At 38.4% G+C, this 26570-nt stretch overlaps 1 protein-coding gene across 1 annotated transcript; it reads right to left on the bottom strand.

Moving 5' to 3' along the window:
* Positions 1–3217: 3217 nt before the first annotated feature.
* LOC125226574 (all trans-polyprenyl-diphosphate synthase PDSS2) lies at positions 3218–26570 on the bottom strand. The gene is given in 8 exon segments (XM_048130573.1): positions 3218–4136; positions 6271–6462; positions 7319–7479; positions 11157–11222; positions 11225–11289; positions 19121–19309; positions 23606–23737; positions 26044–26570. Coding segments are annotated over 8 exon segments (1281 nt in total). The 5' UTR covers positions 26358–26570; the 3' UTR covers positions 3218–3974.

The following is a 26570-nucleotide window of genomic DNA, read 5'->3' as shown; positions in this document are numbered from 1 at the left end:
AATTTAAAATACATCCCGACGTTTCGAACTCTTTACAGCGTTCGTGGTCAACGTTATTTTACTCTTCAAAATTAGAATACGTACTATGTAATTTATTTAGATTTATACGGGCCACTTGCACCAACGAAAATGGAGGATTAACCCACCATTTTATATGGAATTTGACAGATGACAGCCCACTAACCCTGAGTTAAGTGGCTGGTGCAAGAGGGCCTTAGGAATACCTTTTTAAGATTGGCGCAGTCTAGAAAATTATTAGCTTGCAGTGATGGTAAAAAAATCAGAACCAAGTTTTACTTATAAGTAACTAATGAAATTATGACGTAACAAAATGACTGGATTCAAGTTCAAAATGCATTTAGGCAGGTAGGTAATATGAATAACAAACGCAGAGATACCTACTTAAGTAAAAAATATTTATTACAAAAATATGTACTTACAATTCAATTCAATAAACTATTCAGCAGTTCTCGAAAAGTTTGTACACAAATTAAGGAAAAAGTTAAATTTGTTTTTTTTTATTCCTTTTTTTGTTACAAGATTTATTTCATGAATTGAGATTTTAGTAATTTTTATTTGGTCATTAAGGTTCTCTAGTATCTATATTTTCTTAATTATAATCCTGTATAGGTATATCCTGCGAAAGTCGACTTACTTATATCACAAATGTTGGTAACAAATAGGCAAGCGCGGATCCAGCTTCGTGCCCAGGGGGGGGTCACGTGGTAAAGGCCCGGGACCCCAGGGGGGGTCACGTGGTCTATTTGTATGGCCAACTTAGGCTCCAGGGGGGGGTCATGACCCCCATGACCCCCCCTCCTGGATCGGCGCATGCAAATAGGATCAATTGAAATTTGCTGACGTGGCTATGTACAAACTTTTTAAGAACTGCTGTTTTACACATTTCAGTGGAATGGTACTTGGAATCAAGTTACAGAAATATTAAATACCCTGAGTACCTGACCTGAAGAACCTACATTCTAACATAGGTTATAGAATATTTTTACATTTTTACTTATCTTTGTGCCGGAAATATCTAATACTTTGAGTGAAGATTGTAAAAAAAATGCAAAGTTTCTAGTCGTGTTAATTATTTTATTTTAAGGATAAGTCTTCTACAATGGATTTAAGACACAATTTTGTATCGTAACTTCTAATTTATAAAAATTACCGTTGTTTTACTTAACCCTTAGTTTGCCCATTATTCCGGGATACAATTTTGGTATGGCTTCAATTCCGGGAGTCGTTGTACGTAATTACGGGATACCTTTAAAGTCCACGTTGTTGAAGCATAATGTAAAAAAACGAATTAAAAATATTGTTTACATAAATATATAAATGCACATATCGTTTTGATAGTTGCTTATACAGAGTGTATTTTTTATAATTGGCAATGTTTTCATGGGTTGGGGTGGGATGGGAAATATGATATTTTACGGTATAACTATGTATTGTATGATATAATGACAGGGTGTTATAAGTTTTACTGTCTGTCTAAGGCATCGCTTTCGAATGGATGAACCGATTTAGATTAGTTTTTTTTCGTTTGAAAGCTGAATTAGTCGAGAGTGTTCTTAGGCATGTTTGGTGAAAAACGCTTTACATTGTCGGGGTTTTTTTTTTCAAAATTTAATTTCAATCCAGAAGCTATTGCCGGTTATAAAAATTGCACGGTACTCGTGAAAATTTCAGTTTTTTGGTACTGGTGATCACTGAGCTACACCGTATACATATATAGTGGTGATACGTTATTCAACTATGTATATAATAAATAACTAGTACTCAATAAATAAATATTATAGGCCGTTCTTAAACAGATTGACTGTCCGACGAATTTGTACTATTTTATATTTATATATGTCTATCCTATTATACAGTATGTAAACTAACGAAAACCATTTACTGTAACCCGTAAATGTCCAGGTGATACTGAGAAACTTTTACTATGGGACCAACACCCAAAACGCGAAATAAAAATTTACTCTCCCATAGGAAATACTTACTATAAAATAAAACTACCTATGAAACTGTCAGAAGATATTTTCGTGATTTCGGGGTTGATCCCATAGTAAAAGTTTCTCAGTATCACCTGGACATTTACGGGTTACAGTAAATGGTTTTCGTTAGTTTACATACTGTATATTATCCTCATCTAAATTTTAGCTTTATAGTACTAATAATAATTGAGCTAAATCGTAGACGGACAGACTGACTGACGGACAAACCAATATGCGGTATAAAGATTTTTAGCTAACTAAGGAAGTTTAAAAACATAATAGTCGGGTCTCTATACCTTATTTTGTGTTTTTATATTTTAATACACTTTATATAGGCATACCGGAATAAGATACACTCATATAAAGTCGTGTACTTAATTACGGCAGTCAAAACGAAGGCTATATTAAAAGACAAACAAGATTTTTTTCTTAGTAGCATTGGAAGATTATATAACAATTATACTCAAAACATCGAAATAAGTAACCTTTGTGCTTTAATTTTGTGAAATAAAACAAATTTAATGTCGATGTCACACTCCAATATTTCGCACGTATTACTCAACGAGTATATTTATTTCGTACTCAATTATGAGACTAAAATCTAAAAAATATATGTACCGTAATTATGTCACTATAATCTGTAATCTTTACTCAATATATTTACATCAAATATATAAATATACTTCACCGCAAATAGTAATAAAACATAAAAACATTGCGGACTGTGTTTCCGTTATTCCGTGATACTCCCGCAATTATGTACACCGCGTCAAAATGGTGTACATTATTCCGGGAGCGGGTATTTTTATTAAAATATGCTTTAAATTAATTTGAAAAGATGATATAAATGTATTTTAATAACTATAAGACAATTATGATACAAATTTAATATAAATAAACTTACCCGCATCACAGTAAACCCTTAAGAAGTTCCGCTGCCGCGTTAAGCTCACCGTCAAACACGCCCATAGAAACCACTGCGTGGTTACGACTGACGCGTTTGGAGGTACCTCACGGCTTCAAAAGATACGACAGATATTCGAAAATCGACATTTTCGGTTCTATTTGATCTATAGTTAATAAAATACTGCCTTAAATTAAGATTTTACTGATAGTTTCCTTATTTTGCGACAAAAACCAAAGTATCCCGGAATAATGTACCACATTTTAGTATCCCGGAATAGTGTACAGTTACCTTAAACAGCATAATTTTATTTATTTAAAAATATAGATAGTAAACTAGTTCGCTACTTACATGCACTTAATACCTTGTATATTTTTTCATACGTAAACATACAGAATAGTTATATACCTGTTTATGTAGAATAAGTGAATACAGATTTCCATAATTACGATTTAAAGTTGAAAAAATCTGTGTCATGTAGGTAGAATGACAGTGCATATAACTGTAATGTCTAAATATAATATTTTATGGTAACTTAGGCATCGGTAACGCTAATTTTTCTCAAATTATAAAATCTTTTCACGAATGGAAAAGTGTAGGTATAGGTACAGGGACCTACAGCATCGTAAAAAAAGTAGAAATTAAACAATTTTTTTTATCATAGCCAGACTTACTGTTCTCATACAAAATTGACTCAATAGTTGCTTCATGCCAAGCTGTTTACATCTTAAACGGTGGCGTCCCTATTGTTTTCTACTCTTTTTTGCCAGCCTATTACTATAATGCGACAACCTCATCAGAACTAATTCATTCTACGAGTGTACGAGTGCTACCAGGTGGGTTCTTGGTACGACTCAGATTTTGCGTACTGACGCGACCGGCATCATCCGGTTCCAAATACTCTCTGCACCTCGCTCGCGCAGAGCGCTACTCAAGGGCAAACCGCGCGGCGCAAAATTTGTTAGAAGAATTATTACTGAGTCGTCCTTATACTGTGGTTATGGTTTCTGGAATGAATTTAGTTACCTAGATATTGATATAAAATTATACAGTATAAAATACCACAGTTAGGTCTAAAGGTGGTCGTGGTGCATGGCCACTATGATGTTGGTGAGAGCGGTCCTGGCGTCGCAGTTGGGGAAACTGTCTAGGACTTCGCAGGCGGTGGCTATGTGCTCTCGCTGAAGTTTCTTGGTCTGTTCGATGCCGTCTCCTTCTAGGACTGCTTTGTATAGCTGTGAACGAAAAAATGGTGTATATCAAATGACTGGGAATCAGGCGTGTTTGCACGAGTTACATTTCGTCTCCCCCGCGTACTCAATTTAATTGGCTTGTATTTAATTAAACTTTTAGAATGTGCATTGCACTCCTGTTGCATTTTGTTCTAACGTAAATTGCTTTCTTTAGCAGGTAAATTCAAATGTCATTCCTAACGGTTCTTCCGTTATGATTTTTCTTTGTTCGATTTTGTGTGCCACTTAATTTAATTGGCTTGTATTTAATTTAACTTTTAGAATGTGCATTGCATTCTTGTTGCATTTTGTTTTAACGTAAATTGTAAATCTTTTAAATTTATAATGGCAGTTAATTTCCGTTAACTTTTTAAATTCAAAATTTGACCGTTAGATTCAACTTTCACTTTTGCATTGTAGCTTGTTTTTTTAAAACAATGGTTTTTACAAATGTAAACTCCGTCTGATTGTACCAACCCGCACTTCACCAGACTTTTACCTTCTTTATCACGCAGTACTTTCTTCCTGCTTTGCTTTTGTCTTGCCGGGTACAGTCAGCGGAGAGATGTGAGGAACATTATTCTCATTTTCTGGAAATAAATTCCAGGGAGCCATATTACGGCTGGAAGTACAGCCCAGGCCGGGTTACGACGGTTCCGGAACCTCTACACAAGTTCCGGCAGATCCGGAGCGGAGCGGCTGACGTCCCTCGGCGCGTTCCGTCTTCAGCCCGCAACGACACCAGCAGCTTCAGGGGAGTACTTGCGTGGTGGACCTGACCTCGGAGCAAAATCAGTATCGGCCTTACGAACCCACACCTAACGACCTTTGTTCGTGTGCTCACGCGGAGTTACGGCGAGAATAAACCAGTTCTTTATTTTAACTCGTTTGTTTTATTCTATCTCGCCGTCAACCGTAGCACTGGCGCCCCCCGCGCGTGCGGCCGCCTCCCCCCCTCACGTCGAGCTCACGTCAGCGGCCATATGCTGATGTAGCCGCCCTAGCCGGTCAACGCAACGCCGCAGCGAACCGGGTCAGCGCACCTGCAAAGGTGTGTGAAGAACGGGCTCCAATCAAGGAGAAGTCCTCCCGTGCCGATGTGGATAAGGAGGGGTTCACACTGGTGCAAAGGAAGAGCAAGGCGCGTAGGGCGCCTCGTAAGACTCTGTGTGGTACCGCGGAGCCGATTACTTCTGGTCTGCGAGTTGCTACACCGAGTAAAGCGCTCTACGTGTCGCGCTTGCATTACTCCGCCGGGGCTGATGAGGTGGTGGAGTATGTTCGCCGGAAGACTGGCTACACGCTGAGGGTGCAACAGCTGCAGTCGCGCCACTACGTGCACTTCACTTCATTTGTTGTGCGCGTGCCACGCACGCTGCAGGACACCATCGCGTGCGCAGACTTCTGGCCGAAGGGTGTGGTATTTCGGCGGTTCCGGGGCAACCTGCCGAATCCTACACCGAGTCAGACGACGCAACGGAGCCACGCTGTTACGTCGTCGCCCAAATCTAATGTTTAATTTGTATTCTTTTTTGTAATATTTATCGTTTATGTCTTGTTTTGTATTTTGTAGTTTCACAGTGCCTTAGTGTAAACTGTAATGCTGTGTTACTTTTTGATTAAATAAATAAAAAAAAATAAAAAAATAAATTTCATTTCCTGTAATGCCCAACCATAGCATATTAATGGCAATACATGGCAATTCCGAGGACAATTTCAAGTATGTCTTAATGTTCCTGACTGTACTGTACGAAAGTAAAATAGGTACGTGACAGCGTTTTCACATTATCCGATCCGATATCGGATGTAGGACGGATATCAAAGGTAAAAATCAAAGATGCGCCTTTAATATATTGCATATCGGTATCGGCCCTACATGAGATATCGGATCGGATAATGTGAAAACGCACTGAAATACAATTTTTGGTCCTTTTAATTTGAATGTAATTTTTTGCCACCAAAAATCTGTGTCACGACAGTCACTGTAAATACAGTCAACCAATTGGAACCCTATGTCATAGTGACGTTATAAATGAGACTGTAAGAACTCTCTTACTGCTTGTCATTTTGACATGGTTGTAGAGTGGCCTAGGGTTCCAATTGGTTGACTGTACAACAGATTTAGATCTCAACTTACCGCATGATAGTCGACATCGTGCACACTCTTCCGACCAGCCTCTATGTACTCATACAGCTCAGGTCTCGCTTGAAGCGTGAACGCCAATGGAGCTCCGACTAAGGAGAAGCGTGAGGGTTCCGGTCCGGAGAACGGTTCCAAGTCGAGGAAGGCCTGCCAGGCTAGGGCTAGGTGGCAGCCGAAGAGGTAGCCCTGGAATTAAAGGTGTAGTCAGTTAGTAAAATTATTCTAGAGGATATTTATTACACAAAAGTCGCCAGAGCGGCGCCACTCTTTTCCAAAGTTATAGTACAAAATTCATCCTAGTAACTATAAAATCGTATCATGAGAACGTAACCATAGCGGACCCCATGAGCCGTGGCAAAAGTCGGAATAACGCAAGAAGGATGATGAGACACGAGAACGAAACTTTTCACGTATGTATTATGTAGTCTTGTTAATTTTCCGTTTAAAAAAATAATAATTTGCAACAAATTTTTTTTTCAAGTATCTCTGAGGGCCACTTGCGCCAACGAAAATGGAGGCACCATTTTATACAGAATTTGACAGATGACAGCCCACTAACCCTGATTAAGTGGTTGGTGCAAGTGGGCCTAAGTGTATAATTAGACGCCCTCTTTATCTGTTTAAGGGCCGGTTTTTCAATCACCAGATAAATGTATCTATCAGATAAAGTTATCACTATCCTTTTCATCACACGTATAAATGACAATGACAGCTAACATATATCTGACAGATATTATTTATCTGGCGATTGAAAAACCAGCCCTAAACCTCATAACCTTACCACGAAATTAAAATTTTGAAAAAGCCCTCGACATAGTGGACCGATTTTCATGAAACATGGTCAAGAACACTCCCGACTAACTCAGCTTTCAAACAAAAAAATACTGAATCTAAATCGGTTTATCCGTTCGGGAGCTACGATGCCACAGACAGACAGACACGTCAAACTTATAACACCCCGTCGTTTTTGCGTCGGGGGTTAAAAAACACTGGTTCTGTTTCCGTAGGTACCAGGCGCGCATACCCCGCTAAGAGTTAATACCTGCGTCTGCAGCTTGGGCTGGTGTCCAGCCAGCTTGAGCGCGGCGGAGCAGCTCTTGCCCAGCAAGGCGCCGGCTGCGAGGACGTGTCGCGCCGCCCACTCGCGCCGAGCGCGCCCCAACACGCCGGTCAGAGGTAGGGGGTCGATCACGCACTCCCATTCTGTGGATAACATGTAAGAGAGATTAGATTACATATGACAGAAAAAGTGAAGGTTTCCAGTGCCCGGGGCTGAGACCGCTAGAATAGAACCAGTGTACTTTCCATTCGCGGTAGATGCTTATAAACCGCGCGACCCCCGGGGTCAAAGCGGCACAGGGCCTGTAGCCTCTAGAGAGTCTAGAGTAATGGCATAATCGTTGACGCTGTGGTAAACGATACGCAACTGAGTCTGTCGGATTGTGATACGCTATAAGGGGCGTTAACAATACCTACTCTTGGCTACAGAGTACATCAGACCCAGATCTGTATGATAATTTAATTCCTAATAACGTAGTCCTATGAGCGTACTGTACACGACCTAAAAGTACCATAGACACCATAGTAGTTAGCTAGTTAGTATAAATAAACATCCTACGCTCAATCTGAACTTATTCGGGACTCGGGACATAGGTAGGTATCCTAATTTCTATGGTAATTACCTTATTTTACAATATTAGGTCAACTACGTATGTGATGCAGGACTGTACCTAAGAGTAAAAGCGTTAAGTTCAAGAGAAATTGAATACCAACAAGAGAAATCTAAAGTCTAAACACGATTAGCCTACATGACAATGTTCGCTGTACTCAGTGCCACGACTTGCAAATTATAGAGTTTTACTCAAAATACTCTGTGTCTACGATTAAGTTTGTCAAAAACTAGCCGAAAAACTCTCGCGTGATTTATGCATGAGCCCTAAACTTCTATGCCAAATTGAATATTGATTAATTGGATTCGTTCAGTTCATAAGCTGGTCTAACTTAGGTATTATTTCATGATCATGAATTCATGATATTTAAATTATAAGTAATACCCACTGCGGGCGCTACGTAAGCGTAACATACATTCAGGTGAAAATCGTTCACTTTGAAGATTTTGGAACATTTTCTGCTGGTAGGATGAAAAATGCTGATGATTTTGAGTACAAAAAGCCCAAGAAAGTCCAGATTTCTAAACATCAGGTTATCGATGTAGGTAGTATTTTAGAAACAGCTCTTCAATACCCATACATGGTAATAACGAAACAACTGGAAAAAGATCTCATACCAGTATATGTAATAGCCACATTGTAGAGGTATAGTGATGATCTGACGATCTATGGTACATCAGCACGCAAAACTATGCATTTTTAAGGTGTCCAACATGGAGTTGATACCGCCGTTTGATATTTGTGGAGCAAATTCCACCGTAGTTAGTATTCAACACACGACGATACTCGCATTCAGGCCGCATGCGAACCTTAAGGCCGCTGTGAATTCTAACACATTAAAATACGTATGTAGATGACCAGCTTTGTATTTTATTTGTTAATTACTGATCATTGTGCTGAACACGGAAGAAGAAAGGTACAGGCTATGCTATATTACGGATGTAAACTAACAAATAACTATTATACATGATGAACCAAACTGGAACCATTGGAAGTTGGAATTTCAATTAACGGTCTAATGGCTGCGGAAGCTGATTTAAGGCTGAAACAGACAGACTACAATCTAACAGCTGTTGGGTCTCTAATTCTGTATCGGCCCATAAATTAGGCGGGCCACACGAAAGCTGACCACCGTAAAGATAAATTTAACATGTTATATAGATTAAATAAAATTGTGATTGGGTTAAATTGTGGCGTAGGCGAGAGGCTGGCAACCTGTCACTGCAATGTCACAGTTTCGTTTTCTTTCAACCCCTTATTTGCCAAGAGTGGCACTGAAGCTTTAGTAGTTTCATGTGTTCTGCCTACCCCTTTATGGGATACAGGCGTGATTGTATGTATGTATGTATGTATATAGATTATATTATGCTATCTACTGCGTGCACTGTTTCACTTGTCTTACCCCTATAATGGGTAGGTACGATGATATTTATCCACGTTTTATTATAATGATTTCCTCGATCGTAACCAACGATCAGATCACATGCGAAGGCGCATACGGAAGGCATGAAGCGACATGATTGTTTTGTCAAGAAAGAAAATATCACACAAGTTTAATGTGGCAGTTTATAAACTATGTCAGGAGCAGAATATTTTGTGTAGTCTAGATTCTACAGTCTAAGTAGACGTGCTAAGTGTAAATACGAGCAGAAGAACGCATGTAAAAGTTTTGGAAACTAAATATTAATCATTTATTTATAACAACATTAACAACATATTTATACAAACTAAAACTTAAAAAAAGGGGGTACGTATAAAATATAACCCGAGCTCTCTGGGCGCCTACATTATTTAAAGACCCTATGGGCGCCTTTCTCCCAGGGTCTTAACTCCAAAAACTAAATTAATTTACCAAAGCCATATATTTTGACCATAAGCAATGTATAGCTGTGTATAGTGTACCTTACCTATTGATCCATTTATAGGGTCGTAGTGAGTTATAAATTAATAAGGTTGTACCTACTGTATAATAAAATAAAAAAATATCAATTTTGTCTTTTAAAATAACATTTTTTATTAAAAAGACTGATTTATTTTTACAATTCGCTGTGGTATTTCCTCATAGTTGGTCCGCATGGATGTTGTTTGCACTTTTATTTAGCAACAATTTGACGGAGTGGCGGATGCGTCCAAGGCTAGCAACTTTGCCCTTTCGAAAATAGCTTGTTGCACAGACCGACTCAGTTCCACATTCTATATGTTGTTAATACACTTGTAAAAGTTGACACGTTTGCGATAAAGGTGAGAGCAAACGCAAATGAGGACAAATATTTATGGCTTTACATGTGTCACTGGTACCTAATTGTTATCTATTTAGAATTTTTTGTGTAATCAATTTGGCCGTTTTTGGAAAAATTTGATTGTATAGCGTCTTTTTTAAATATAAAAATATCAAAAAAGCAAAACAGTTCGACACAGGTAATCATAATAATAAATGATGAAAAAATCATTGCTCTTCATTTCATTAAATATGAAACCGGTAGGAAATAGTTTGGAGCATTGTATGGAGAATTGACCCCTCGCGTTGCGCCTTAAATCAAGTAGGTATGTATAGACCATCGATTGTATAGACAGATTAGATACACGTACCGGTCTTGGGTGATGCGGATGTATGAGTTTGCTCATTAGTTCTTACGTAAATATTTGGAATTGAGAAACTTGAGGAATCTTTAAGTCGATAAATAGACCAAGTGCGAGTCTCACGTGCTTATTTAACCGGTTAATGTCAACTTACGAGATATTAAACAGTACCTACCTACTAGTAGGGTTGATTTAGATGTAATTTTTTCAAATAAAAGATACTATAAGATCTTTCTCTCGCTCACACTGATAGGTACGCTACGACAATGCAGTGCCGTAGCTAGAAGTGGGCATTGCGGGCCAATGCGCTATCTTAAAACCCCATTCGTTTCAGAAACCCTGGCATAACACACATAAATACATACATAAACTCACACATGTAGGTATTCCCATACGGGTCAGGCAGAGCACATGAAATGAAACAGCGCCTTCAGTGCCACTCTTGACAATTAAAGGGCCGAAAGAAAACAAAATTGTAATCACAGGTTGCCAGCCCATCTAACACACTACAATGATACTTTTACAACACCCATGGAAGGAAAGGGGGTGGTTAAATTATTCTTAACATGTCACCATACGGGGTACCGTGGCTTCCAATGATTTAACATAAATAAACGTTACAAAACCGACCTGTATGTGGTTCTCCGTCTTCAGTGACCGGCCGCGACGGCAGCGGGTTATTCTGTTCGTCTCTCTCCCCAGGAATTCTGCTTCGGCCAGGTCTCGCACAGCTGAGGACATCAGCTCGACCAGTTCTTGGTTCCTGGATAAAAAAAATGTTCACTTTAAACCGTATTCTCATAAGTCTCATAACCCTATTTCCAGAACTGCCACTTCGAATTCAGTGGACAAGAATCTTCTTCTGATTATCAGGGCTAATACAAAATGCATAACTGCAACGTTGCCGTCGGAAATTTCGGAATGCAGTTCATATATTTAAGTTGACACATAATAAACAATTTTACTAACGTACAGAAACGACACTTCCTACAAAACCGAAGTTTGTGCAGTTAAGGGTCGAATCATATAATATTGTTGCATGGTAGCCTTGGTAGGTAAGGTACCTACTATATAACCCTTTAGATTATTTAGGGTTCTCAATAATCACGTAATTATCATATCTGTGGAAGCGCACGCATAGATGTGTCAAGTTGTACCAATCCTAAACATTATATTTCTACGTAGCAAGGCGAAACGAAAGGAGCCGGAAATCCCGAACGGCAAAGTGTCCGAACACTGAATTAGGTTATAATTCCTCTGTATCGGGCCATAATGAGATATTTAAAGTATACATTAAGGAAGCATAAAGTTCCTAAATATCTTTGACAAAGAAAGGAGCGTTAGTTTTATCAAAAAAACAGTTCCATTTAGGCCTATGTAGACCACATTCATAAACTACCGCTAAGTTACGTTTTCATTAATTAGAGATGGCTCTATGGAACCAGTTTGTTGCGTAATGCTAATGCGAAGTAGTGTGAAAGCGTTTTTGACACAAATTCCACCAAATGACCCGGCTTCGTATCAGAATATTAGACATTGTGGTATGATGCAAGGTTAGCGGTTTCATTTTGCATTTCAGATTTGGACTGGTATATTGAACAGGTGCACAATATGGCATCAACAATGAAGTGGTACCTATGGCCCATAGCGCTAAAATTTATAACTTAAGACAAAGACATATATAACTCCGTATATATTCGATCCTCTTTGCTTAAGAGAAGACACGCCACTATCAAGTACCAACCCTACCCTACCTACCTACATATGTAAGTATGTAGACCGCAAACCTGCTTTTTAAGTATGAAAATAGTTTTTTTGTACTTAAATTAATAAGATCAGACCAAGGGTGCAATCTGGTGCAATCGTTGGCATTTTTGATGAATAGGACATTTTTATAGGATACATATTCTGTATTTAAGGTATAAAAGCATTACTTACGTTGTAATTATAATTGTCCATAGGAGCAACCAACTTTGTTCATCTGTTTATACTCTAATTTAAGTACAGTAACCTGCAATAATATGTCACTTGATGTCACTCTTCGAAGAACGTAAAAACCGGCCAAGAGCGTGTCGGGCCACGCTCAGTGTAGGGTTCCGTAGTTTTCCGTATTTTTCTCAAAAACTACTGAACTTATCAAGTTCAAAACAATTTTCCTAGAAAGTCTTTATAAAGTTCTACTTTTGTAATTTTTTTCATATTTTTTAAACATACGGTTCAAAAGTTAGAGGGGGGGGGACGCACTTTTTTTTCCTTTAGGAGCGATTATTTCCGAAAATACTAATATTATCAAAAAACCATCTTAGTAAACCCTTATTCATTTTTAAATACCTATCTAACAATATATCACACGTTGGGGTTGGAATGAAAAAAAATATCAGCCCCCACTTTACATGTAGGGGGGGTACCCTAATAAAACATTTTTTTCCAGTTTTTATTTTTGCACTTTGTCGGCGTGATTGAAATACATATTGGTACCAAATTTCAGCTTTCTAGTGCTAACGGTTACTGAGATTATCCGCGAACCCTAAAAAATATGTGACACTCACAGTTCTGCTAAAAACATGCCAGATATTTTTCTCCTTTGTGTGACTATTCGCAGGTCTCTGTATAAATGGACTTATTTTATGTCTTAAAACATTAGAAGAATCACATATTTTTAAATTAAAGGAAAAATGGAAAAATACATACGTTGACGTTGACGACCGGTCTGGCGCAGTCGGTAGTAACCCTGCCTGCTGCGCCGCGGTCCCGGGTTCGAATCCCGGTAAGGGCATTTATTTGTGTGATAAGCACAGATATTTGTTCCTGAGTCATGGATGTTTTCTATGTATATAAGTATTTACATATTATATATATCGTTGTCTGAGTACCCACAACACAAGCCTTCTTGAGCTTACCGTGGGTCTCATTCAATCTGTGTAAGAATGTCCTTTAATATTTATTTATTATTTATTTATTTATTATTACATACATAAAATGCTCAATACATGTAATATCGCTCGCAGACGTTTCTGCATGATAAAAAACAAAATTAGAAGAATCATTAGCCACTAAACTGCAAATGGGGATGCCATGCTTTCTATTTGGATGTTCCTTGAATTGAATGCTCAATTCGTACAATGCGCACACTTTCGCTGCTTTCTAGCAGGAAGCAAGATTGTACGCGCTGGTGAGAAGTAACACGGAATCATATATTACTTTACCTATAGTTCGCAATAAGGAATTCACTTTTACCCTGAGGACCTCACCTTGAGTAAATTAATTTATACAAGGTCCCCATGAGGAAAGGGAAATAATTTAACCAAGCATTCCCGGGGCAAAAGAAACAAAAAAAATTATATAGGTACAGTTGAGGAAATTTTGCCAAAAAAAAATATTTTTTTTTACTATTTTTAAATGTATTTTTACATAAAAAGTAAAATGTTATTCATAAAACTAGTTTTGACTTTAAACTCATTGTAAGTGCCAGTGCCAGCACTTATTTACAATGAGTTTTAACGTTTTTTTCTAAAATCATCATTTTTGAAAGGTTTTATTTCTCATTTTTTGACATCTATCAATGAGGATAGTGACGCTTTTCTCTATAATGGCATCAACGCCGTTAAAAAAGCCTAAATATTTTATTGAGTAACAACAAGATTTTTTTTTCATTTGGTAATAACTCTGAAACTAGGCGAATGCGACATGGGCATGGGCACCTGTATATTGACGGTCAACCAAATCAAGGCACTAAAAATGACGCGAAATTCAAATTTTCTATGGGCATGAAACCTTCGCATTCACACCGCACATTTTCAATAAATTTTAAGCGTCGATGATTCCGCCAACGTCAAGGTTTAGGAAGGCTCGCGTTTTTCGAAGACTGGCCAGTGCCAGTGAGCCCTACATTTTCCAGATTAAATGTTTGTATGTTGACCGACCATTTCTGCGTCTTTCTTTAAAAACATTACTATTGTTGTTAAGTTGGTAGTTTTAGACCTAGGGCCTTCAGTCACTTGGTCCTTGAAATACCACAAGTCGCCTTCTCCAATTGAATCCCATTGTAAGGTACCCATTATCTAGGCCCGGGCCTTGGGTACGTGGTCGAACGCTTATAGTCACCCTGCGGCACGGAAACGGCGGAGACGGAATTCGTTGGTGGTTTTAGACGGAAGTCTTAGACTGGTTAGTGCGTCATCGCCCCTGGTTCCCTGGACCGAGTGGCATACGTAAAATTTCCCCAACGTTAAAAAAAAGGCCCGGACCTTGAGGGCCGAAAGATTTAGCGTATAATCAACCAATTTGAATCCTATAGGCCACTAGAACCCTGTCTTATTGACACCGTGCTGTATTTGTCAAAGAAGTCACTTCGACGTTTACTGTGAAAAGGTTCTACAGTGGCCTAAGATTCAAAACGGTTTGACTGTACCTGCCCCTAACAATTGTTAGAAGTTAGAAGCAACTTTATAAACAGGCAGAGTAGGTCAAGTTTGCACACATAGCCAGTTGAATGTAACATTGTGACCTTTTCTAAAATATTCCCACAATAATAACAAGTCGTATAAATTTAGCGGCGTGCCTTAATGACTTGCACTTTCTTTGATAGCTACTGTGTCAGTACTCAGCACAGGGTACGCAGCCAAATGTACAAACGCTTACGTCGTGGCTTGCGTGGGCGACGGTCGCGCGATGGTCGCACGACGGCGATGCGACGCATACGAAATCAAACCTTACAGATATGGAAGTATGAGACGCGACGGCGACGGTCGCCCAAGCAAGACACGGCGTTAGTGCGTTTTCATTATCCGATCCGATATCGGATGTAGGAAGGATGGCAAAGGCAAAAATCAAATAGGTTATCGGTCCTACATCCGATATAGGATCGGATAATGTGAAGACTAAAAACGCACTTGTTTACGATATCGTTATCGTGGCTAGCTATATCTATCACTCTTTTATATTGGCGCGAGAGAGTCAAACTGCGTTACGATCGGCGTCGAGCGTCAACGATTGTTATTTTGCCTAGGCCGGCTGTAGTTGTGCATCGACCTATTAGTTTGTATGTACATACGTATAGTCATATATATTCAATACTAGCTTTTGCCCGTGGCTTCGCTCGCGTTTAATTCGAAATTGTTCGTGATCGCGAAATGCTCCATACAAATTTCCACCCCCCATTTCAGGAAAGTGGGTGGTTAGAAAGAGACAAAAAGTAGCCTATGTCACTCTCCATCCCTGCAACTATCTCCACTTAAAAAATCACGTCAATTCGACGCTCCGTTTTGCCGTGAAAGACGGACAAACAAACAGACACACACACTTTCCCAATTATAATATTAAGTATGGATAAAAGAGCCGCTTTAACTTAAACTCGAAGAATGACATCGTACTTTAACTTTATAAGTACCTTTGGTATATATGTAAGATGATTGGTAAAAAACTTGTTTTTGAAAGTTTGTTTATTGTAGATATTTCTCAATTTAAAACTTGTTTTCCCTTCATATCAGCAGCAGCAGCAGCTTGATCTTTGATCTTTAAGTTAATGAGATATTGTTATGACATCGGCGGTACTTTTTATTTGCTTACCTAAATATTATTATACTATAGCAAGATACATACTATAGGAAGATGAAAAAGTCTAAGAATTGTACGCCGACAAATACCAACCTAACTGTTTCGAATAAACCAGTTAAATTTGACACACATCTAGGAACACAAAATTCAAAATTGACTCCACCTTCATTTTTTATGATCACATCTACTCTTACCTATTATACTACATTTTTTTATACCTACTCACATTCGGCAGTAGAACAACCATAAAACGAAAAACTGCCTATGACCGTTATGTACATACAGTTAATTGTAGGCATTATGTTGTCTTACTTTCAAAAACACAATGAATTTACACGTCTAGTACTTATTAATCTCGACTGGGGGGCAATTGCAACTGATCCATTTTTTCCATTATTACACTATGATGTTGAGTTCTACGTACAATGTACATGTATCCACTATCCACTAAACACGCCTACCATATACACCGTGTTCTTCTTGAATTCCGTTAACTTCGGCATATAGTTAGGTCCGTTATAGGAAACAGAATAGCATAGTTAGATTTTTTAATTCGTAACTTTTTTCTGAAAAACACCATACACCTGCGATAGATGTTAAAAAAATGGGTTCTGTGTGTTCGATATTCGATATGCGATTGACATGTCATAGTTTTGACACTTACTATTAGGCCTGATTTAGACGGCGTGCGAACTCGCATACGATTTTAAGTACATTGCTGGCTGTTGAGGTTACATACAATTTTGCACAGCCATCAAATACCGCAATGTATTAAAACTCGTATGCGAGTTCTCGTACCGTCTAAATGGGCCCTTAGTGTGAGTTAATTGTAAAGCCCGTTTCTCAATCAGCAATTGAAGTACCTAACATCTATCGCAGGTGTATGGTTTTTTTTTAGAAAGAAATACGAATTTAAGAAAACTAACTATGCCATTTTGTTTCCTATAATGGACCTAATGGACATCGTCACGTCCCATCGACGGACGCCCCGTCCTAATGTGAACGGACCTTAACATTTGAATCATCTTTCACCGTCAATAACATAATATTAAAGTACAGAAAGAATGATAGACATATATATGACTTCTTAACTAAGCCCAAAGTGCTTGTAGCAAAGAGTACAATCGTGGACACTGTGGCTTAATGTATCGCTCTTCCGTCTTGATGCAACAAAGCCAGTCGCGTATCGTTCGCCACTGAGCGTCAAAAATCAAATATTGGTTACAGGTCCTAGGTTAATAATCTGTGATTTATAACAGATCCTTCACTTGCTCGCAAAACGACAGATACCTACGCTTTATTTAACTAGTACTAATAAGTTACTACGTAAAACTCAGAAGAATAGTAGGTTCGAATGAACGGCTAGCGTGTAGGTACTTAACGGGCGACCGCGAGTGAGTGACGTGGGTCCTAGCCAAACGGGTCAGGTGAGCAACGGAACGGATGGCTTCTCAATGGAAAGTGGTCACCATCTTTATGCTTCCGCTTCATATAATCAATCAGTTACGTATCAGTATGACGTATGCTTGGCTATAAGCTGGTTCCTAGTGTACCTTGAGCCGTGTATATTGTAACCACTTAGCATTTGAATGGAGACAGACTTATATTGGACGCTTCGGGCAAAGTTGTAGCGTTTAAATAGGGTCAGGGGGGCAATTTGACTCTGCCATTATGCCAATCATTAGAGGCACATAGATTTTGGGCTTATTAAGAGGACAATATATCTTTTTCATATGTAGTCCCTATTTTTCTCTCTCGAAGTCTCGACATAAATTGAAATTATAGCAAAGATGGCAGGTCTTTTACTTTCGTCATAGGTATATAAAATACGCATTTTCGCGAGTTGTGAGGCTTGTGAGTCGTCCTAGGTAAGTATGATTGATCAATAGCCCCAAACCAAAGCAAACCTTAAAGATTCTACTGCCAATAATTAGGATATAATCATTATTTGCATACATAAAATAAATTTGCTATCCTACTATCAAGTAATTATTTCTTAATAACAGATTTCTAAAGCCGTCGAAGGCCAGAATTCTTGATGCATAAAATAGTCAGACACTAGAATAATCACATGCAATTTTCTTAAACGTAGATACTTGTCCTTAAACGATTCGCTAATCGAAAGTGAATGCGAGTTTAAAAGAGACACAGTTACCTATATGTTGAAGGGAGAAGGAGATAGAGGAATGTAGTACCTTTATATTTGCATTTTTTTTGCAATTGAATGTTTAAATCGTGGGATAAATGTAGGTAAAGGGCACTTTCTAGTACCAAAGACCTGATTTTCATACAGAGAAGTTCGTTGACCCGATTACATAGTGCGTAGTATCCTAAAAAGTAGGTACATGTCGACTCCGCCTATAATTTGCCATGAGGCCGTTCTACTGGTACCTACTTCTATCGGTAACGGTAAAATAACTAGTCCCTCACTACATCTTTGGTCAGATCCAAAGGAGCCGTTACAAAACGGCTTATGAATGCCATTAACGCTTTGATTTAGGTACAGTCACCGGCATAAATAAGTGATGATTTCTGTACCTTGTTGTCATATAAAAGTCTTGATTGAAATGTCATACGAAATTGTCAAACGACAAGGTACAGAAATCATCGCTTCTTTATGCCGGTGACTGTACCTACCAAACATGTGATCCCCCACATCTAGCGTCTCGCGAGCGTAGCGTCGGGCCAACTGTATGGAAAAAAGACGCCGCGTCGACGTCGCGCCGACGCGGTGTCAGACTTTGCCATACAGTTGGCTAAAGTCAGTTGGTTTAAAAAGTCTGTTGGCCCGACGCTAATACGCTCGCGAGACGCTAGATGTGGGGGACCCTAATAGTTCGATGTGTCACATTGGCAAGGCCGGATCTAGGGAAGAGCGAATGGAGCGGCCGCTCTTGGCCCCAAACCATAGGAAGGGCGCTTAAATGGCAAATAGCCTCGTTTGCGAGTTTGATAAAAAAAGTACTCCATTTCACTCTACCTACCCTGTTTGAGTGCTCAGGCCGGCGCTGGCACATTGGATGTGATAACGGACTTACCTCAAGTTAGCGAGCTCCGAACACGAGTTAGCGAGCAGATAGTCTCCGCTAAGCAACGCTATTTTATTTCCAAAGGTCATGTCGTCAGGCTCGGCTACTGTGAGCTGCCTAGTATTCATGTTCACTAGAGCCTTGTGGACCAGGTGGGATGTCCGGATCATCTCTGTTACCTCTGCTAACGCGCGTTGGCTGTGGAAGGAAGAAGAATTAGGATCATGAATTAGCGAATAGTTCTATTCTACTATCTACCTACTGATATACATTAATAGTTACATATTTGTTATACAAGGGGGCAAAGTTGTATTTTAACGCCGAGTGTGGAATTGAAAAACGAGCAAGACTCTATAGTTGAACCACGAGCGAAGCGAGTGGTTCGAGAATAGAATCCTGAACTTGCGAGTTTTTTAACACACGAGAAGTAAAATACATTTGCACCCGAGTGTAACACAAAACTTTTCCCCTCACTATAGCGAGGAAACTACAACGCAAAAAATGCGTTTATATGCTTCCAGTAGTTCCACAGGTGGTAAATCATCTTTTCCCCTCACTAGCTCGGAAACACGTGTTTTGTCCTTTAATACCAGCGAGTAAAAACGCATTTTATCCTTTAGTGGGTAAAGTAATTTGACCTTGAATAAAGTCAAATTAACTGCTTTAAAATTGATAAAAGTAAGTGAATCTAGTAATAAAGATGATTTACCACCTGTGGATGTAAAGGAGCAGTGATAAACGTTTTTGCGTTGTAGTTTCCTCGCCATAGTGAGGGAAAAAACATTTTTGTTTTACACTCGGGTTAAGAATCATTTTACTTCTCGTGTGTTATAAAAACTGTCACTGCAAGTTCAGGATCGTTTTCAATTTCAACACTTATTTACAAAGAGTAGTATAACAAATAACTATTATTACTAGATTCACCTACTTTTATAAACTTTAAAGCAGTTAATTTGACTTTATTCAAGGTCAAATTACTTTACCGACTAGTGGATAAAATATCTATATTTCGCGAATAAACTTCAAAATCTTTGGGAGGCGGCATGCTATTGATAGAACTTAAGCTACGCGTACAATTTGAAAACTTTGTCACGTGCCGCTATCGAGGAATAGAAAATTGATGACCCAATATTACACTAAATATTATAAGGTAAGTATTCTTATTTTCTATGGTTTTTATATTAGGTTTAATCACGTAGCCCGTATCGATTTGAAGAAGGCTATCATTGTGTGGGTTAAATAGACCGGTATTCATCTCCAAATTGCTTAGATAGGCGTTTCTCAAAACGGTAAAACCGGTGAAATGAATAAAAAACGGAACCCACCATCTCGCTGCTACGGCACCACACGCAACAATCTACGCGAGACAGAGCGAGTCGATAGAATCACCAGCACCAGAGAACTTACACGTGAGTGGTTGGTCTTCTTGATGATAAAATTCTAAAACTTTTAAACCTCTTTTTTACCCTGATCCATCAAAAAGGTTAAAATTATTAATTAAGCTTAAGGTTAAGGTACCAAAGAAAAAACACTCGTCCCTGTCGATATATATTTTCAGAACTCTAAAATGAAGATTGTTTTTGTACTTCCTTCTCGTCAGTACCTAGAGATGAAAATTGTACAGCACTTTACCAAGAGAAGAAATTACAACTTACCTAACTAGTCATATTAATTCAATATTTATGTTTTTTTTTTCAGCATAAACTTTAAGAATACCGTCGCGTGACCATCACGTGACCGCGACCACGAAGCATTGCGCACGCGTCGCCTTCGAGTTTCACTGTTTTGTTTGCCTACATTGTTTACTGCGGAAACATTTGGGTCATTATAATGGAATAAACGGTGTTATGAAACTTGCACAAAGGCATTTTCAAATGCTTGCATGAAGAGTCGCAAAAATATTTACTTGGTTTCATCACTTAGCCATTTTACTTGAAAATGTTTCATGTAAATTAGAATGGTCAAATAGGACCAAATTGAAAATTAAGATTACAAATCAATTTTTTTTATTATTATTTATTGGCTTACTCTTGGCCAGACTATTCGAGGCGAAGACGTGGCCTACGATGAAGCGAGCTCACCCAAAGACGCTTGTGACAAAATAAATCGATACATACAATAAGTTCTAGATTGTATATATGTCGCAGTAAGATAGATAAAACCGTTATATAGTTATAACCCTAGGAATATAATTATACGTCGTAACATAGTTAAACGAAAGCGATTAATTGCTATCTTACTAGGAATATAACTATAATACGTTACTAGTTTAGTCATATAGTTATATGACTGGATTCAGTCTAGTGAAATGATTGTAGGTAGGAGTGCGACGGTGCGGCAGAGGTATAGTTATAACCCTAGGGATATAATTATATGCCGTAACATAGCTAAATAAAAGCGATTCATAACCATCTTACTAGGAATATAATTATAATACGGTAGGTACTAGTTTAGTTATATAATTATATCACTGGATTAAACTTAATCTAGGGATATAATTATAATACGTCTCTAAGTGGGACTGGAACCGGAAGTCCCGGTTATTTATAGTTCTATACCAAAAAAAATCAAAAGGAACCCTTATGTCGCGACTCTGTCCATCCGTCTGTGTGTTTAGAGAGAATAAGCACATTGAATTGGAAATAATTAACAAATTCTTGCCCTAAACAATTCTTCACTGTGGTTTGTTTGTTTAACGCATATAATTATATCCCTAGGGTTATAACTATACCTCCGCCGCACCGCCACACTCCTGTCTACAATCATTTCACTAAACTGAATCCAGTCAAATAATTATTTGACTAAACTAGTAACGTATTATAGTTATATTCCTAGTAAGATAGCAATAAATTGCTTTCGTTTAACTATGTTACGACATATAATTATATCCCTAGGGTTATAACTATATAACGGCTTTATCTATCTTACTGCGACATATATACCCTAGTTATAAGGATTTTGCCACACCCCACACCCCACAGAAGTGAGGTCCATGTGAAACTTTTTATACATATAATGTTACACCTATTCCGTACATACCCTCCTCCTCCTTGCGTTATCCCGGCATTTGCCACGGCTCATGGGAGCCTGGGGTCCGCTTTGACAACTAATCCCAAGATTTGGCGTAGGCACTAGTTTTTACGAAAGCGACTGCCATCTGACCTTCCAACCCGAAGGGTAAACTAGACCTTATTGGAATTAGTCCGGTTTCCTTACGACGTTTTCCTTCACCGAAAAGCGACTGGCAAATATCAAATGACATTTCGCACATAAATTCCGAAAAACTCATTGGTGCGAGCCGGGGTTCGAACCCGCGACCTTCGGAACGAAAGTCGCAGGTACTTACCGCTAGGCTACCAGCGCTTCATACATAACTTACCATGTATTCCGTACATACCATGGTTCGCAATAAAGATTACCTTACTTTACTTTAGATGCTATAATACTTATTTGCGTAATGGACTATGCATATGGAAATGGGCTTTGTGGCCTACTGACCTCCCTCGACTGGGCCTATCCCAAGATTTGATTAAGACTCTCTCTGGCTTAAACCGGTCTCTTGTACTTTACCAACATGGCTCTTTATGTGGTAGAGCAACCTGTACCTATTTGGCATTTGCATAGCACCTGTCAACTGGTATAGTTACGCAACTACTTATGGGAACAAATCAAATAATTTTTAACAAATATTCGGTTCGAATCCGGCCTTCACCACTGGTGGTGCTCGTCAAAAAAATTTTTCTTTAATATATGACATCTTATTTTCGATTTGGTGTATGGTTGCTAACTTGCTACTAACAAAAGTTATCTATCTGATTCTCGTAAAGCTACTTTTTAGTAGTAAACCGTAAATGCCGAGCTGCTACAGTAGAGGACGACGAACAGGGACGAACAGGGTGTATTTTTTGTTACTAGGTCAGTGAGTGAGAGCACGGTGCCTCTACGTCTTAAACGATACAAATACAAATACAAAAAATACAAAAAATCTTTATTTTAAAATACGAGTACATTTTATGCAGGGGATGGAGCCGCCCGGTAAGCAGAAAATGCTTGTGTTGGGAGGCACCGCTCTTCCCTAGGTTCGTAGGTAGTACATTGTTTTTTTCACACGAGAAAAATATATACTACAACAAATATTATTACTACTACAGGCTAAAGAATTTCCCTCAATGAAAATTGACGTTTACTTTAATTTGAAACCGAGGGAAGGTCTTCTAAAACAATATTTTACGCAGCAGCACGGGATCTGGTAATGGCCCTCACTGACCCTATAAAAAAACATTATGTGTCACAAACATTATATGTATATCTACAACCGATGGAGGGAATTCTCCCTATTAGGCTTATAAACCTTTAGGGCCAAGGCAACAAAAATTGCAAACGGGACGCCGATAGATCTATGGGGGCCCCTAAAATTAAGTGTCATACCAGGTGCCTATGGGGCTATTAGGTCTCTGAATTCGGGCTCGATGGAAACATATTAATTTGTAATACCTGTGTAACACTCCAGCAGCTTTGTCTTGCTCCAAATCAGGTATCTCTGGGCTGTGACCTGCCGCCTTCGATACCAGCAGCACGATGAGACCCCACGCTTGCATGTTGTTCTTCCCATTGTAGATCAGGTTTCTGTGGAAGAAGCCGTACTTGAGAAAGAGATATACTTGTCTTATATATATAATGTACAGTGAGCTTCAAAAGTGCATGGCGAATTTATCAATGTATCAATAATTTCTCCATGCAATTTCGCAGCTGCAGCAAGAGTATGCGAACACAAGTTTCTTCCGTAATTAAAATGTGCAGACTTGCAGTGTCACAAAATTTGTGACATAATATAGGTATGTAGTACTTACATAATAATGTACGTAGTGACTAATGTTTTCGGTTTGTCATCAAAATTGTTACAAATGCATATAATAATCTTATTTATTAGTGATAGTGACTCTAAGTTTCGGGTTTTTCATCTTTTACGTTGGTTGAAGAAATGCCACTTTTGACAATAAGACAATAACAGCCGGCGTATTATGATTCCAATTTTATCACTTATCCACGTGGATAAAGCATCCGTCACGCTTTGGCAAGTATGTCAGTGTGAGAGTGACAGTTGTCTTATCCACGTGGACAAGTGATAAAATTGGAAGCATGATACGCCGGCAGATCGGTATCGTGTATCGTGTCACGGTGACATTTTATAAGAATTGATAACAAAGTAATAATATCACAGACCGGTCATTTCGCATGGATAATCTTGCACAGTGAAGTGCATAATATAACTCTGTGTATTAATAGTATAGCGGACAAGATTATTTGTGTCCATTTTGTGTTAGATTATTATTTTTCCCCTCACTAGCTCGGAAACACGTGTTTTGTCCTTTAATATCAGCGGGTAAAAACGAATTTTATCCACTAGTGGGTAAAGTAATTTGACCTTGAATATAGTAAAATTAACTGTTTTAAAATTGGTAAAAGTAGGTGAATCTAGTAATAAAGATGATTTACCACCCGTGGAACTACTGGAAGCAGTGATGAACGCATTTTTTGCGTTGTAGTTTCCATGCTATAGTGAGGGGAAAAGTTTTGTGTTACACTCGGGTGCAAATGTATTTTACTTCTCGTGTGTTAAAAAACTCGCAAGTTCAGGATTTTATTCTCGAACCACTCGCTTCGCTCGTGGTTCAACTATAGAATCCTTTCACTTGCTCGTTTTTCAATTCCACACTCGGCGTTAAAATACAGCTTTGCCCCCTTGTACAACAAATAACTATTTCCAATCACTTGAATAAATAATTAAATATGTATAAATAATATAGGTGGGCATTAAATAAATATACTTTAGTTGCTTGTGTTACAGACTACACAAGTACACACCCAGTATTGAATTTTATTGCATTATAAGTATTATTTTTACATACCAAACCGTATATATTTTTACACTTGTTTACCTACACGTAACGTAACGTAGCTTGTAATTTTATTCGTCCACTTCACATTATTGTGATTATAATATAACAAAGGCACAAGTAAATAATTAAGTGCCCAAAAGTTGCAGCATTGTTGATATGCGCAGCATAACTAATAAAACAATGCAAGAAACCTACAATAAATATTCATAAAAATCATAAAGCATTGAAAAACCGAAAAGATACTACTGTTATGTTTATAAACGATACCACAAATATATACATATATTATATTTTGATGAGGATGCAGCATATGATAATGACAATGGATGGGACATCTCATAGAGTCTGTTCATCTGTTTGGAAAGTCAAGAGTCGTGAGTCGTGAAATGTACATGGGGTTCAGTACATTCCACGACTCTTTGACTTTCCGAACAGACTCTATCAAGTATATATACCATAGTTATACTTTGCTTATATGTATAGATATTTATCGGTAGAGTCGGTCAGTCACGAAATGTGTCAATTTATTCCACTGAAGAGATCCTCATTCAAAAACCTTAGACGTAGATGGAAATTTAACAAAAAATTAAAATCACCGAAACATCAGATAATCAAGTAATGGTCCTTGAACAGACCTAACTAATAATATGATACCTAATAACTGCGTGTTGTAAATAGCGCGTCGATTCGTTGGAATTACGAAACTTTGCACGAACGCGCTCGCTTCTGTCGAATACCTAATTAATGTGGGATATTATGTAATGTGCGTATTTACCAGCAAATTGTGGATGTACAGAATGTGCAGATAAATAATTATTGAATAAAGTATGACTAATAGATTCTTTGTTTATGTTCAAAGTTCATAAAACTTTTGCGCGTATTCTTTAGACACGCAGTTCGCGTACTATATATATAAATTCAATTTTAATGGATATGATTAATTCATCAGATCATATACAGAGTATTTAAATACAAAGTACACAGTACTATCGTTACATTGTACGAGTAGGTAGGTGTATTTCCAATACTTACTTGGCAGTTTTCAATAAAGGATGATTGCTCCCGACTAATTTTCGCAAGTGCAAAGCGACATTCGCAATTTCGTCACTCATTACCCATCGCAGACTTAGAAAAGAAGTTGGGTATCCCACTATCTTCTCTGCTTCGCTCACAGCTCGGTTCCAATCTGGCTTCGGTGTGTGTTGGGCAATCGTGACGCGGTGGGCCTCTGATGTGCTTAAGTCCCTTCCCGAGCAAGGTCCCCGTAATTTCGACACCAACGCGCTTGTAGAGGAAACTTTCACCAAGTCGGCCCTAACAACACTACGTAAACGACTCAAACTCATTCTGATAATTTAGTAAACACACCAAAACTAGTCAAAAACTTTTTGAAGTTTAGAACTTTTAAACCACACTGAACAAAATCACTTCGAGAGAATTAACACGTTACACAATTTTTACACTGAAGTATTCTAGGGTTTATGCAAGCATTGCATAAACGAGAATGTCTTTCGTAAATAAACTAACGAGCGAAGGTGCGCAAGAGTCGCCCTCCACTT

Source organism: Leguminivora glycinivorella, chromosome 5, assembly GCF_023078275.1.
Source record: "Leguminivora glycinivorella isolate SPB_JAAS2020 chromosome 5, LegGlyc_1.1, whole genome shotgun sequence".
Lineage (NCBI taxonomy): Eukaryota > Metazoa > Arthropoda > Insecta > Lepidoptera > Tortricidae > Leguminivora > Leguminivora glycinivorella.
This window is presented reverse-complemented; position numbering and strand designations above follow the sequence as displayed.